Source organism: Macaca thibetana, chromosome X (assembly GCF_024542745.1).
Source record: "Macaca thibetana thibetana isolate TM-01 chromosome X, ASM2454274v1, whole genome shotgun sequence".
Taxonomy (NCBI): domain Eukaryota; kingdom Metazoa; phylum Chordata; class Mammalia; order Primates; family Cercopithecidae; genus Macaca; species Macaca thibetana.
The window spans coordinates 130854641-130870211 of NC_065598.1; the positions used below are offsets into that span (position 1 = coordinate 130854641).

The window sequence follows — 15571 nt, forward strand, 5'->3', positions numbered from 1 at the left end:
GAGAGCTCTAAGAATAGGATCAAAGTAGACAGCGCAGTCTGCCTCTGCTTGATTACACTGAGCTGATATTTCTTTAGCCGAAGGCAGTGGGCTAGTTTAGACGGCCTTTCATTCCCCGGCAGCGCCTATGGGTGCGTGTGACCTAGGACAGAGGGGCAAAGGAACGGGGCAGAGCGAGCTTGGGATGCGCGGCCCCTTTAAGAGCGGCTGCGGCGGCGCGCGCTCCGACGGCTACCCCCGGGCCCCGCCCCTTTCCCGTGAGCCCTCGGGGAGTGGTCCGACCGCGGGCGGCCGCCGGTGAGGTAGGGGCGGGAGGCGGGGGGAGACATGGCTCCGCGCGGCTGGCGGCGGGCACCCCTCCGCCGTGGCGTCGGCGGCGGTCCCCGAGCCCGCAGGCTCATGCGGCCCCTTTGGTTGCTCCTCGCAGTGGGCGTCTTTGACTGGGCAGGGGCTTCGGACGGCGGCGGCGGAGAGGCGAGAGCCATGGACGAGGAGATCGTGTCCGAGAAGCAAGCCGAGGAGAGCCACCGGCAGGACAGCGCCAACCTGCTCATCTTCATCCTGCTGCTCACCCTCACTATTCTCACGATCTGGCTCTTCAAGCACCGCCGGGCCCGCTTCCTGCACGAAACCGGCCTGGCTATGATTTATGGCAAGTGCCTGAACCCTTGTCAGCCCCTTGGCGCTGCCCCTTTCTCTGCCCGCCGGCTGCTTCGCCTCCTCTCCTGGCCCTGCTCGGCCTACGTTCGGCTCCCCTTCCAATTCCTTCCATTTTCTGCCTCGCCGTCCCCCTACCCCGCGTTTCTCTGCCTCACCCCCTTTCCTCTTAAGCCTCGCGCCCCATTTTCTTTGCCTCTCCACACCTTTTTCGCTTCCGACCCCACCCCCTTTTTCCTCCGCACCCCCACCCCCCACCCTTTCCTTGCCTACCAAGCTCGGGACCCGGGGCTGAGGATGGAAAAGGAGTGGGTGCGGTGTCTGGAATTGGGTTGGAGCCTGGGGGAGGGGAGACACCATTGCGATCCATTTCTCTGGGGTGTCAGTTTGTTTAAGGTTCATTGAAACTGCAGTAGTATCTCTACTGCCCAGAATCTGGCGTTCTTCTGGAGCCAGAGTCGACCTTTACTCATCATCTAGCTCCTGCTACGCCCTGTCCTTTCGAGGTTGCAAAGGAAGATCTTATTCCTGTGGAGTCCGAAAAAAAAACCCGAACGTGAAATAGGCTACAGAAGGCTTAGGGCATTTTTAATGATGTCCCATTTATTGTACTATTCCTCTAATATCTGATATGGATACATATGGTTGACCCTTCCAATTCAGGCGAACAAAAGTGAGGACGAGGAAGAGTTAAGGTCCTTCCAGCAGTGTAGTGTACTATACGATGATCAGGACAGTTCAGACAAACAGTAATTACAAACACCACGCATATGCAGTATGGGTGACTTGCTGTTGGCATGAGGTTATTGACCGATTGTAGAATAAATGGCTTCGGTTCTTGTGTCTCAGTCTGCTTTCTGAGGTTTATTTATTTGTTTTTTGGTGACGAGGCGAGAAGGGTAAATCAAAGTGTGGGCTCAGAGGCATTTTGAGCTGTGCTGGGGCCTCAAGAGGGGAAAAGAAGATACATATTGCCGGCTGTATTAATCTGACTGTGCGGGTATTGCTGAAGAGATGAGGGCGGACAAACAGTTCTTTCTGTGCAGTACATTTGTGAAGATTATCTTCATTTGGAACATTTAAACCAATGAGCTTGTCGAGGTTTGTCTCTCAGACTTGCAGATAGGTAGATGAAGCTTTGGCACAAAAGACATTTCTCCATGCAAACCCCCGCCCCCCAGTAAATCCAGACTTCTGGAATGTGCATCTTTCAAGGGTAGCAAGGAAAGGTAGTTGTGTGCCTCAGGAAAATGCATGAACTCAGGCTTATTTTTCCTTTGTAAGAGAATACAGTTTTGAGCCTGCGTGTAAAATATCTCTGCTCACTAAGATTCCTAGTTTTTAGACATATTAGATGGCTTTTATATTTCATATATTTTGCATTTCATTTGCAGTGCGCCTTAAGCCACATTGGCCAGATAAGCTATACATTTCTATGTAATTTTCTGCATAACAGTGTGTGATTTACTATCCTCAACAAACATTTATTGATAAACCTTCTATGTATTATGCTCAGAAAATACAAAGAGGTGTAAGATCTTTGCCTTCAAGGAACTTGTAGGCAGATCTTATAAATAAAATAATGGCATCTTAAATTTGGTTAAATGCCAAATGAGTGTTATTGAGTTAAAGTAATGAACTGATCACAGATACTTCTTTTATAGAGGGACATAGTATGATGTGGTAATTAAAGGTACAAGGCTTTAGACCAGAGGTCAGCAATTTTTTTTTTTTTTCTGTAAAAGGCCAGGTGGTAATGATTGTTGACCTTGTGGATACGTAGATCTCTGTCTCTGTTGCATTTTTTCTTTGATTTTTTTTTTTTTTTTTTACAAAGTTTGACAAACATAAAAACTATTCTTAGCTCTCGGGCCGTACAAAAACAGACCAAGGGCTGTAGTTTTCCAACCCCTGCTTTAGAATCAGACCTAGATTCCCACCCCACTCTGCCCATAGGTATGTGTGATCTTAGACAAGTCCCTTACTCTTTTTTTTTTTTTTAATTTATTTATTATTATTATACTTTAAGTTGTAGGGTACATGTGCATAACGTGCAGGTTTGTTACATATGTATACTTGTGCCATGTTGGTGTGCTGCACCCATCAACTCGTCATTTCCCTTACTCTCTTTTACCATCATCTATACTTTGGGGATGATGATAGTAGGATTACTGTGAGGAAGACATGCTTTTAGACTAGTAACTGACGCTTAAGTAAATGCCCAAGAAATGATAGCTGTGCTATTATTATTATTATTGCTGTTAAAACTGCATTTTCTCAGATTAGGCCCAGAACAACTCTTTTAATTGGTCAGTCTCATAAGTCAAGGGACAAATAACAGTCTTTTTAATAGAATCAAATAGGGGCTTTGAATTGCCCTGGATATATTTTCTCTTTGGTAGCTGATATCACTAACCTCATCTAACTCTAGGACTGAAGTGGAAAAGAAGGATTACTGATTGCATTTTGTGAGGTTTCTAAGTTAATAAAAAGTGATAGAGTACCTTGGTGTTAATATTTTTTGAAGGAAAAACAAGGGTATCTCTTGTGGACTGTAGAGTGCGAGAGTGTTAGTCTGGGAGTCAAATCTGGAGTTGACTTGGCGTTCTTTAGCCTATCCTATTTTCTCATTGTGGGCAATGGGTGCTGTGGACCAAACAGCCTCCTAACTTAACTCGCAAGTCCAGTTTGAGAATAGATGGGATTGAGTCAAAGTATTTCCTTCCTTCCTTCCTTCCTTCCTTCCTTCCTTCCTTCCTTCCTTCCTTCCTTCCTTCCTTCCTTCCTTCCTTCTCCTTCCTTCCCCCTCCCTCCCTCCCTCCCTCCCTCCTTCCCTCCCTCCTTCCTTCCTTCCTTCCTTCCTTCTTTTATTTTTGTGGGGGGTCAAAGTATTTTCAATACCATGAAAATTGAAGTTTTCTTTTTCTTTTTTTTTTTTCTATTTTTGATAGAGTGTTGCTCTGTTGCCTAGGCTGGAGTGCAGTGGTGGGGTCATAGCTCACTGCAGCCTCAACGTCCTGGGCTTAAGCGATCCTCCCACCTCACCCTTCTGAGTAACTAACTACAGGTGTGCACCACCACACCTGGCTAATTTTTTATTTTTATATTTGTGGAGACGCGAGTGTAGGGGGGTCTTCACATGTTGCCCAGGCTGGTCTCAAGCTCTTGGGCTCAAGCTCTCCTCCCACCTTGGCCTCCCACAGTGCTGGGATTATAAGTGTGAGCCATCTTGCCTGGCCAGAAATTGAAATTTTCTAGTCCTATTTAATGTCTGTCATTTTTCTTACAGCTCTCACAACATCATGGCTATCTTATTATTAATAATATATTATTTTAAGACCTTTATTTTTCCGCATGACTCTGGGGTCAAAATGGAATGCCTAAACCTCTAAGATTCAGCCCACCAGTGATCTTATTCCTGTGATATTGGGTTAGCTATGTAAATCCTGGAAAATGCTATTAAAAATGAGCTTTTCCTTTATCTGAGAAGCAAGAGTAAAAACAGTTTAAATTGCCAAAGTAGTCAGTTTCTAGATTGTAATATAGACCAATTGCTCCAGTTACAAACACACAATCGCAAAGCACCCACATGTTTTGCTCATTGGGCTAGCTTTCTTAAGAAGCTTAAAAGTGAGTCACTGTTAGTAAAAGTTGCCGAGGTAGTTAAAATTTAAGTCTGAAAAGTGATCACTCACTATGGTGTGCTTATAGATGGTGTAAAAAGCAAAATATGGCAGAAATATTTGTTTTGCCTTAAGCTTAAGGCATCCGGAGTCTGAGGCTTAACCAATGTGATTCATCAATAAATATTGATTAGATGTCTATGATGTATGGGATATGATGAGAAATACATGTCTAAGCCACAGTATCAGCCCACAAAGCACTTATCATCTAATGACTATGGCTCATACCTTATTTCTCATCATATCTTTCACAAAACTAATCTGTAGAAATTGTATCAGTTTTGGTCACACTTAATGCCCTAGTGATGTTCTTCCTATATTTTTTGACTATCAGAGGCTTCAGGTGTGATTGGCTGGAAGAATGGGCTGAAATCCATGAGGAAACCAGTCGCTGCCAACTGGGAGAATCACACATTAGTGGGGCCTTGGGTGATGCTGAATTTTGTATCACTGGGGGAGTTTTCAGCACAGGAGGGTCAGAAATGTGTAGAAGGGGTAGGACCTCTCTGTTTTGTGAAAGATATCTCTTTGTGGTTATGTTTTTCTGTTTTTGTTTTTGTTTTGAGATGGAGTCTCGCTCTGTTGCCCAGGCTGGAATGCAGTGGCGCTATCTGGCTCACTGTAAGCTCCGCCTCCTGGGTTCACACCATTCTCCTGCCTCAGCCTCCAGAGTAGCTGGGACTACAGGTGCCCGCCACCACGCCCAGCTAAATTTTTTGTAATTTTAGTAGAGACGGGGTTTCACCGTGTTAGCCAGGATGGTCTCGATCTTCTGACCTCGTGATCCACCCGCCTCGGCCTCCCAAAGTGCTAGGATTACAGGCGTGAGCCACAGCGTCCAGCTGTGGTTGTGTTCTTTGTTGCCTGTTAGTGGTCATTTAAAATTTCATAATACAAATATTTTCTGTGCCTCCCTCTATGTAGGAGGCTAGAAGTTTCTGCTTTAGCCTCTTAACAAAGCACTGTTTTTGTATCCCTTCACTGAGAATTGCTTTGACTCTCTGACTAGGATTTGGCCTTTTAAAGAACCCTTGTTAACTTTATCTGTGAATTTTTTTCAGATAAATCCCAATTTTTCAGAGGCTGGTGCCATAATAAAGGGATCTTGATTTTGTTTCCAACCTAAATAATTATTCTCCATGCTGTTGTTTTATTGACCAAAGTATGTGTTTCAAATTTGCCCAAGTGCTGAGCTCTCCTCGGGGTACCCAGTGATGCTTTAGCATAGGGTTGGGCTGACAGTAGAACCAGTGGGCACTCGGGAGGCGGAGGTTGCAGTGAGCCGAGATCACGTCACTGCACTCCAGCCTCAGCAACAGAGTAGGACGCCGTCTCCAAAAAAAAAAAAAAAAAAAAAAAAAAAAAAAAAAAAAAAAACCATGGTTGGGCTTGGGGACATGGAAAGAATTTATGCTACCATTATTAGTATTTGTAGTAGCTCGTCTGTGATTTTTGCATGTAAATATAAGAGGACAGCTTTTCCTGAGCCTCTTAATTAGCTCTCGTGGAATAGTAGAGAAAAGAGCTGTTTCTATCTCATACAGGCAGAACGACTGGATCTACAGGCTTTTCTAGGTTATGTCTGTCAAGCACAGTTGCTATCTAACAGTCAGTTTTTAATTTTGTTTTTGGAGGTAAGATATTTTTAAAGGGTGTCTTTCGTTTATTTTAAATTTGAACCTTTGTTTAAACGTTTTTAAAGTTGGTGTCATTATATTACTGTTCAGGAATTAATCATTACTACTCTAAAAAATATATGTGACTCTAAATTGACTAGAAGGATCACTCCTCTCTACTCCCTCCCTGCTTCCTGGGCAACTACTGCCCTTTTTTTTGGACAGAGTTTTTGCTTCATTGTCCAGGCTGGAGTGCGGTGGCATGGTCTCGGCTCACTGCAACCTCCACTGCCTGGGTTCAAGCAATTATCCTGCCTCAGCCTCCCAAGTAGCTGGGATTACAGGCGCCCGCCACCACCCTCAGCTAATTTTTGTATTTTTAGTAGAGATGAGGTTTCACCTTGTTGGCCAGGCTGGTCTCAAACTCTTGACCTCAAGTGATCCACCCGCCTTGGCCTCCCAAAGTGCTAGGATTACAGGTGTGAGCCACTGTGCCCGGCTGGCAACTACTGCTCTTATACCTCCTCATTTCTGCTTCATCACTTCTCATTTGGGTCTGGTTTCCACCCCTGCTACTCCACTGAAACTGCTCTTATCGAGGTCACCTATGGTCTCCTTGTTGCTAAACCCAATGGATACTTCTAATGCCTGCCTTACTTCACTTTACTGTAGCATTTGATAGTTTTTGTCACTTCCTTCTCCTCAAATATGAATTTTTTCCCTTTCTTCCTGACTTTGCCACCACTGGTTCCTTTTTTTTTCCTACACCTGTGGGGTTTTCCTTCTCAGACTCCTTCATCAGCTCCTTCTCCTCTAGCAGACCCTTAATGTTGGCTATTAATAGATCAAACCCCAGATCTATATCATGGTCTTCTTCCCATTTTATTTGCTCCCCTGGCGATCTCATCTACATCTGACTTCAACCATCTTATGACTGCACAGTGTATAACTCCAGTTGAGACCCCCGGCTTTAGCTCCAGATACCATATACTCAACTATGCCTGTGTCACAAGTACATCCAACTCAACCTGTCCAAAACTGAACGTAGCCTTTTCCCCTGTAAATCTGTTCATCTGTATATGTTCCTTACCTCATTGAATGGCCTTGCTATCCCCCTCGGTGCTCAGGCCAACTTACCTACCTGGTTACCAAGTCAATTAAGGTTCCTCTTAGTCTTTCATCTCCCTTCCTCACAGTCTATTCTACTCAGTCAATAAATCTTACTAAAATACAATACCTTCTTAAAATCCTTCTCCCCTCCTGTCAGTACTCTCTTAGGTTAGGACCTAAACTCCTATTGCCTGAATGCCTGCAGTAGCCCTGTATCTAGCCTTTTAGACCCTCTCTAGTCTAGGCCAGTCTTTCTAAAGTAGAAATCTGATATCAAGCCTCTGCCTTCCATGACTTCATTTTACTTTTGGGATAAACTTCAAATTCCCTTCCCCAACAGATAAGATCTTTTATGATTCAACTCCTGCCAATCTTTCAAACCTCAACTCTTGTCACTTTATAAGCCGGCCATACTGAACTACTTGATTCACTGGATGGGCTGTGTTCTCTCCATCCTTGACTGGATATGTACTACTATTCCCCTACTTGGAATATACCTATTTCTTCTAGTTTGTTACCTGCCCAGGTGACATCTCCGGAAAGACTTCCCTAATGTCTTACTCCCCCAGGCTTGGGTAGTTGTCTCTTTTCTGTTTTTATAATACCTTGTGTGTGTGTGTGTATGTGTGTGTGTGTACGTGTGTGTGTATGTGTATATATATATGTGTATATATATATATAGCATTATGATTGTCCAAGTTTTCCTTGAAGGAGGGACCTTGTTTTCATCTCTGAACCCTGGAGGCCTACCTAGCATAATACACTCATTCACATATTAAAAGAATAGCTGGCTAGTCAGAATGAAAGGCAATAGGAAGGTAAAATGCAGTTAGTAGTGGTATACTATGCATCTTGGAGTTAAGGAAAGTTCCAGAAGTTTAGGTTTTATTTGTAGTTGAGGTATGTCCATACAATGAAATATCATTTGGCCATAAAAGTAAATGAGGTTCTGATCCATGCTACAACATAAATAAACCTTGAAAATATTATGCTGAGTGAGAGAAGTCAGACACAAAAGGCCATATATTGTAGGAGTTCATTTGTATGAAATGTCTAGAAAAGGCAGGTCCATAAAGAAAGAAAGTAGATGACTGGTTGCAGGGACCTTGGATTTGGGCATGGGGGAATGGAGAGTGACTGCTAGTAGGTGTGAGGTTCTTTTTGGAGGGATGAAAATGTTCTAGAATTAGATAGTGGTGATTGATATCCAACTTTGTGAATATACTAAAGACTACTGAATTGTACAGTTTAAAAGGATAAACTTTGGTGTTTGAATTAGATATCAGTAAAGCCATTATTAAACAATTACAGTTGATCAATGTGGTTTTATAGGGCTGGGCATGGTGGCTCACGCCTGTAATCCCAGCAGTTTGGGAGGCCAAGGTGGATGGATTACAAGGTCAGGAGTTTGAGACCAGCCTGGCCAACATGGTGAAACCCTATCTCTACTAAAAATACAAAAATTAGCCGGGCGTGGTGGTGTGCGCCTATAATCCCAGCTACTCGGGAGGCTGAGGCAGGAGAATTGATTGGACCCAGGAGGCGGAGGTTGCAGTGAGCCAAGATCGTGCCACTGTACTCCAGCCTGGGCAACAGAGGAAGATTCCATCTCAGGAAAAAAAAAATTAGTTTTATAGTACCTAAAACATTGTGCATATTTGAATGTCAATAGGATGATCCAGGTATAATCTTAGCAATCTGTATGTCATAGTGCCAGATTCAGGACTTCTATTCCATGTTTTGATTTTGAAGCAGATAATTTAAAATTAAAATCTGATCTTTTAGAAGTAGAAGAACTCAATCAACCTACAAATATTATTGACTTTTCAAGTTGTTAAATGTGCATTATTTGGCCAACCATGTGCTTTGGGAATAAACTTATGAAGTGCATTGTTTAAGTCTTATAAATTGATGGATGGAGGTGGAAAACACATTTCTTTTTCTTTTTCTGTTTTATTTATTTAATTTTTATTTTTTTGAGACAGAGTGTTGCTTTGTTGCCCAGGCTATAGTGAAGTGGCATGATCTCGGCTCACTGCAACTTCTGCCTCCTGGGTTCAAGCAATTCTCACACCTCAGCCTCCTGAGTAGCTGGGATTACAGGCACCCGCCACCACGCCCGGCTGATTTTTTTGTATTTTAGTAGAGATGGGGTTTCACCATGTTTCCCAGGCTGGTCTTGAACTCCTGAGCTCTCAAGCAATCCACCCATCTCGGCCTCCCAATGTGCTAAGATTACAGGCATAAGCCACCACGCCTGGCCAGAAAACACATTTCCAACATGATTGCACTGTCGAGTTGGGACACATTGGAGTACATTCTGTCTACAGATGATGTGAAGATATTTTCTCCTTTTGTTACCTTCCTCATTACTTGTTTAGATATTGATCTAGAAATGCAGCGATCTGTGCTGCTGTCCTAGGGAATGTTTTTCTCTCCTGTTTCACTGGATTACATGAAGACTGGGCTGTTTGTTGTATGAATTTAGTAATACTTTAAAACTTAACTGCTTTCCATCTAAAAATCAGTTCTGACCTACAGGGAACTACCGTAAGAGATTTTCTCTTATTCATAGTTATGCGTGGGGTACAAAAGAAGTGGTCTCTGTTGGCAAGAAGAGCTTATGTTGTTCTTTTTTCCAGGTCTTTTGGTGGGCCTTGTGCTTCGGTATGGCATTCACGTTCCGAGTGATGTAAATAATGTGACCCTGAGCTGTGAAGTGCAGTCAAGTCCAACTACCTTACTGGTAAATGTTAGTGGAAAATTTTATGAGTATACGCTGAAAGGAGAGATTAGTTCACATGAACTCAATAATGTTCAAGATAATGAAATGCTTAGAAAGGTAAGTTCTTAAAGGAAATGTTTGAATCTTTTTTGTGTCTAACTAGCAGCAAAATGATTCAGGAGAAAATAAGTAATGGATTTTTAATGATATTTAAAATAATGAGTCTTTTTAAATGGAGTAAAACCTGAATTAACAAATGTAATAATGTAAGGAAATGGATATGCCTGTACAACTCATTTTCTGATTGAGGCTAAGTAGTATAACTCTTTTTTGTTTCACTCTAGGTTATTTACAGCTTGTTGTGATAAACGGAGACTGGGATTGAGTTAAGCAGAATTTATAAGCGTTTCTTTCCATTTGCAGATGGTCCTTATAGTTTTCTTTTTCTTTTTATTTATTTGTTTTATTTTTTCTGAGATGGAGTCTCACTCTGTCGCCCAGGCTAGAGTACAGTGGTGTGGCTCACTGCAGCCTCTGCCTCCTGGGTTCAAGCAGTTCTCCTGCCTCAGCCTCCCAAGTAGCTGGGATGACAGGCGCCCACCACCACGCCCGGCTAATTTTTGTATTTTTTAGTAGAGAGGGGGTTCTACCATGTTGGCCAGGCTGGTCTCCAACTCCTGACCTCAAGTGATTCCCCCGCCTCGGCCTCCCAAAGTGCTGGGATTACAGGCATGAGCCACTGTGCCCAGCCGATCCTTATAGTTTTATAGTACTTCAGCACATTGGCTTTATTTGATAATACCTAAAATATTCTATTAATATTTCTTTCAATTCTTTCTTGCCTTGCTTGTATTCTATACTGATCACAATTTAATCTTTCTTTGATTCACAATCTGACACAACTTCAGGGGCCCTAAGTGGGAGTCTGAGGTATTGTACCATGCTGTACATAAAGCTTTATGTTAGAGTTTGGGTTGCAATTGTACTCGCTCCCAGCCATCCCTGGAGCTGCTTTCTCCTGTCTCCCTCATAGGTTTATCATGGTGTTTCTCAGTGCTACTTTGCTCATATCTCTTTGTTTTCTCCTGCCCTTTGCTGTTTGCCTTCACTTCTGTCTGCTACACTGGCAGGACTTGACTTTTTTTTTTTTTTTTTTTTTGACATAGGGTTTTACTCTGTCACCCAGGCTGGAGTGTAGTGGCATGATCTCAGCTCTCTGCAACCCCCGCCTCCCAGGCTCAGGCGACCCTCCAACCTCAGCCTCCTTAGTAACTCAGACTACAAGCACGTGCCACCATACCCAACTAATTTTTGTATTTTTAGTAGAGCTGGGGTTTCACCATGTTGTCTAGGCTCGTCTCAAACTCCTGGGCTCAGGCGAACCACCCACCTCAGCCTCCCAAAGTGCTAGGAGTGCAGGCAGGACTTGACTTTTATAGCTACTTGGTTGTGTTTCTGACCATATTTATTGCTTTTAAAATTTCATATGAACTTGAGGTTTACCTTGCAGCAAGAGTTCTTTCCACCTGTGGAAAATTCCAATTCCTTAAAAGTTTTAGTAAATGAAGTTTTAGCATGGGTTTGTGTGTAGCTGCTTTGTGTTCATGTCACATTCTGCTGCAGCCTTATGAACAGAAGGGGGCATTTACATTTTTATGGTGACTAGATCTTACAATGAGTGGACTATCGAAAGTAGAAATCTGAGCCGTACAGAAACTTTTTACTACAATATTATACACCTTTAGAGATGTTATCTATGTAAGAAATCTGTTTCTTTTTGCCAACAATAATACTGTACTCTTAAGTTTTATATTACCAGTTTGGGGTTTCGTTCATTCATTCATTTATTTTTGGGACGGAGTTTCGCTCTTGTTGCCCAAGCTGGAGTGCAGTGGCACGATTGTGACTCCTCCGCCTCCTAGGTTCAAGCATTTCTCCTGTCTCAGCCTCCCGAGTAGCGGGGATTACAGGCATGCACCACCATACCTGGCTAATTTTATATTTTTAATAGAGATGGGGTTTTGCCATGTCGGTCAGGCAGGTCTCGAACTCCTGACCTCGAGTGATCCACCTGCCTCGGGCTCCCAAAGTGCTGGGATTACAGGCGTGGGCCACTGCACCCAGCCAGGTTTCTTTTATTTAAAGCAAAAATAATGTTCATCCTTTCTCTTATTTATTTATTTATTTATTTTTTGAGACAAAGTCTCACTCTTTTGCCCAGGCTGCAGTGCACTGGCACCATCTTGGCTCACTGCAATCTCTGCCTCCCGAGTTCAAGCGATTCTCCTGCCTCAGCCTCCTGAGTAGCTGGGATTACAGGCACGTGCCACTACACCCGGCTAATTTTTGTATTTTTAGTAGAGATGGGGTTTCACCATGTTGGCTAGGCTGGTCTTGAACTCCTGACTTCAGGTGATCCACCCACCTCGGCCTCCCAAAGTGCTGGGATTACAGGTGTGAGCCACTGCGCCTGGCCCTATTTTTAACTTTTTGTTTGTTTGTTTAGCTGGAGTCTTGCTCTGTCACCCAGGCTGGAGTGCGGTGGTGCAATCTCAGCTCACTATTAGCCTCTGCCTCCCAGGTTCAAGCAATTCTCCTGCCTCAGCCTCCTGAAACATTTTTTAATCGCATAGTATTTTAATACACCTTCCACAGATAGGCCTTAACCGATTGTTCCAATGCTATCTCCTGGTCGTTTGGTTGAGAAGTAGAACAGAAGCTATCCTTTTCAGGCTGGAGTGCAGTGGCCGGATCTCAGCTCACTGCAAGCTCCGCCTCCCGGGTCTGCGCCATTCTCCTGCCTCAGCCTCCCGAGTAGCTGGGACTACAGGCGCCCGCCACCTCGCCCGGCTAGGTTTTTTTTTGTATTTTTTAGTAGAGACGGGGTTTCACTGTGTTAGCCAGGATGGTCTCGATCTCCTGACCTCGTGATCCGCCCGTCTCGGCCTCCCAAAGTGCTGGGATTACAGGCTTGAGCCACCGCGCCCGGCCCAGAAGCTATCTTATATGAAATATTTTAAAGTTAACACAGTAATGTTCTTGCTTTTGACTAGTTTAACATTTAGTATTTTTTCTTTTTGATCATTTGATAATGGAATATGAGGTCTTCTAGGGAATTGATCTAAAAGAACTCTTTATTTTAACAGGTTACTTTTGATCCAGAAGTATTTTTCAACATATTACTTCCTCCTATCATATTTTATGCAGGTTATAGCCTGAAAAGGGTAAGTCCTTTTGTCTTTCATATACTTTGAATAATCTGAAACTCCGTGGGCTTTGTAATATTTGACACTTCAGAAATGGGCTGTTCTTTCCAGATTCCCTCCTTTCTCCTCTCCATACCCTTTTTAGATGTTAAAATTTATACCTGTACAAGAATGCTTTCTCTTATTTATCCTAGTGAATAATGCATTTAGTCCTAGTGAATAATGCATTTAATATTAGCATAGCATAGAAAACCTTTTCTTTTTCAAATAACTGGTAAGTATTCTAACAGTGTAACTTTTTTTTTTTTTTTTTTTGTCAGAGACATTTTTTCCGAAATCTCGGGTCTATCCTAGCATACGCTTTTCTTGGAACAGCAATTTCTTGTTTCGTTATTGGGTAAGTATTTGAAGCTTAAAATACTTTGTAGCCTTCAAATTATAATTTTAAAATCATATATTTTTGATTTATGCAGTGTTATATTCCTGACTGGGTCTAAAGACTTTTGCAGTATTCTCATAGGTAATAAGTTGTTTGAATTTTCCTTAAGACCAAAGTATTACCATATTTCAATGACATGAATTAAATTTGGGATTAGTCACAAAGTACTACAGTAAACCCATCTTCTTATTCTTACTTTATCCTAATTTTTTTAACAGTTGATATTTTTTTCTAAAGTAGGACTGTGTTTATTGAACAGGTCAATAATGTATGGCTGTGTAACGCTGATGAAGGTAACGGGACAACTTGCAGGAGATTTTTACTTTACAGATTGCCTACTGTTTGGTGCCATTGTATCAGCAACTGATCCAGGTATGTTTTATATGAGTGGAGTTTACATACTTGAGGTACATTGTTTTGCAGTCAAATACATGTGGGTTTTTCTTTCTTTGAGGTGTAGAATTCATGATTAGGTACTTCCTTAGTACTATACTTTCTAATTGTGGAGGAAAAAACAAAATTCATGATTCCTTTTGGCTTCAGCACAAATTTGTTTCCTTTTACTTTTTTTGTTTTTATTACATTTGCCTATTACTGGTCCACAAGTTGATGCTGTTTCAACAAGGACCGTAAGGTACTTTCTTCAGAAATTCATGTTGGTCTTTATCCCTAGTGATTGGGTATAGAAGAAGATGAACTAGATTATAGATTAGTTTAAATGGGTAGTAATTATATGTTTCCATTCAAGCTTTTAGAAAACCAGTTCCCTAAAAATCTTTCTGTTTCTATTCAGCTGTATGCATTTAACAGTAAGAAAAAAATGTTTAAAAATGATTGTTAGAAGGCAGTTGTGCTAATACAGGTTTGATTTGTAGTCATTGGAGGACTTTAATATACATTAAAGAATTGTTTTTATAAAATTAGCTTTATGATTGTACAGTTGTTTGTTTAATATTAACACAACTTGTTCCCCTGTACTTTTAGTGTCAGATCTTCTACAAGTTGTGTTCCAGAATGATTTTAATTGTACTGAGTTAGGGTTTGGTTTTCCTGATAGAGTATTGGTAAACTTAACAGCTACATTCAAATTAGGAATTTGGAGAAGATACAGAATGGAAAGGTTGGGGTAGGAACACAGACTGATGTTTTTGAACTAAGGATGGAAGTTTTCTTTTAGCATGCTTTAAGACTCGTTGAAGTTCATTTTGTTTTGCTTTTTAACCTTGTAAGTTAATCATCTTTAATTGTCACCCAGCACAATTAAAGGTAGAATCCTAAGGTTATCTCTGAATTCCTGTGTTAACTCTGATAACACAGGGCTTTGTGGGAAGGAGAAAAATGTGTTCAATACTCTATGAGAGATATTTTGGCTGGGCACAGTGGCTCATGCGTATAAATGCTAGTGCTTTGGGAGGCCAAGACTGTAGGATCACTTGAGACTATGAGTTCAAGACCAGCCTAGGCAACACAGTGACACCCTGTCTCTACAAAAAAAAAAAAAGAAAAAAAAAATAGCTGAGCATGGGAGTGCATGCCTGTAGTCCTAGCTAGTTGGGAGGCTGAGGTGGGAGGACCACTTGAGCCTAGGAGTTTGAGGCTGCAGTGAGCTGCAATGAGGCTGCAGTCTCACTCTGCCTGGGCGACAAGAGCAAGAACTTGTCTCCAAAAAAAAAAAAAAAAAAGATTTAAAGATTAGTTAGAAGGCCATTTTAGAGAATTTGTGTAGTTTAGCATTTTTAAAACTGGAAATTAAATTGCTTCCTTAAAGACCACCAAGGCTGTCCTCTTGTTGTTTGTAGCTACTCCCATTATCAACATGAAGGTAGGATGGTTTTTGCAAGGAGCCAGTGGTCTCTGGCTTCTGTGTCCTTTCATTATAAGCAAACTTCTCAACTTTCAAATCCTATGAGAAATCTCATTCCATTGGCTTGGCTACATTATTTCAACTTTCTGGTTTTGTTTGGTAGGACTATTGCCTGAATAGCCCAAGCAAATATCTTTTGCTTATATAAAGTTGAACTGTTATTTTTTTCTGAATTATGTAGGCACTTGCCCCATTTCTATTATTTTGCCATAGTTAACTTGCTCTTAGGTGGGTATTTGTTTTCTTATTTCTTTAAGAAATTCTGCACTAT

General features: G+C 41.9%; 1 protein-coding gene across 4 annotated transcripts in view; it reads left to right on the top strand.

Moving 5' to 3' along the window:
- The first annotated feature begins 247 nt into the window (after window positions 1-247).
- The window catches only part of SLC9A6 (solute carrier family 9 member A6), a 62297-nt gene continuing 46973 nt past the window's right edge, over window positions 248-15571 (top strand). Inside the window, exons 1-6 of one of the 4 annotated variants that reach the window (XM_050776703.1) lie at window positions 248-302; window positions 428-652; window positions 9709-9908; window positions 12938-13015; window positions 13318-13394; window positions 13696-13808. In XM_050776703.1, coding sequence (XP_050632660.1) covers window positions 484-652; window positions 9709-9908; window positions 12938-13015; window positions 13318-13394; window positions 13696-13808 — 637 coding nt within the window. In that variant the 5' untranslated portion in view covers window positions 248-302; window positions 428-483. Of the gene's footprint in view, window positions 653-9708; window positions 9909-12937; window positions 13016-13317; window positions 13395-13695; window positions 13809-15571 lie in introns of all 4 variants that reach the window. The other 3 variants (XM_050776704.1, XM_050776702.1, XM_050776705.1) reach the window with 3 other exon arrangements.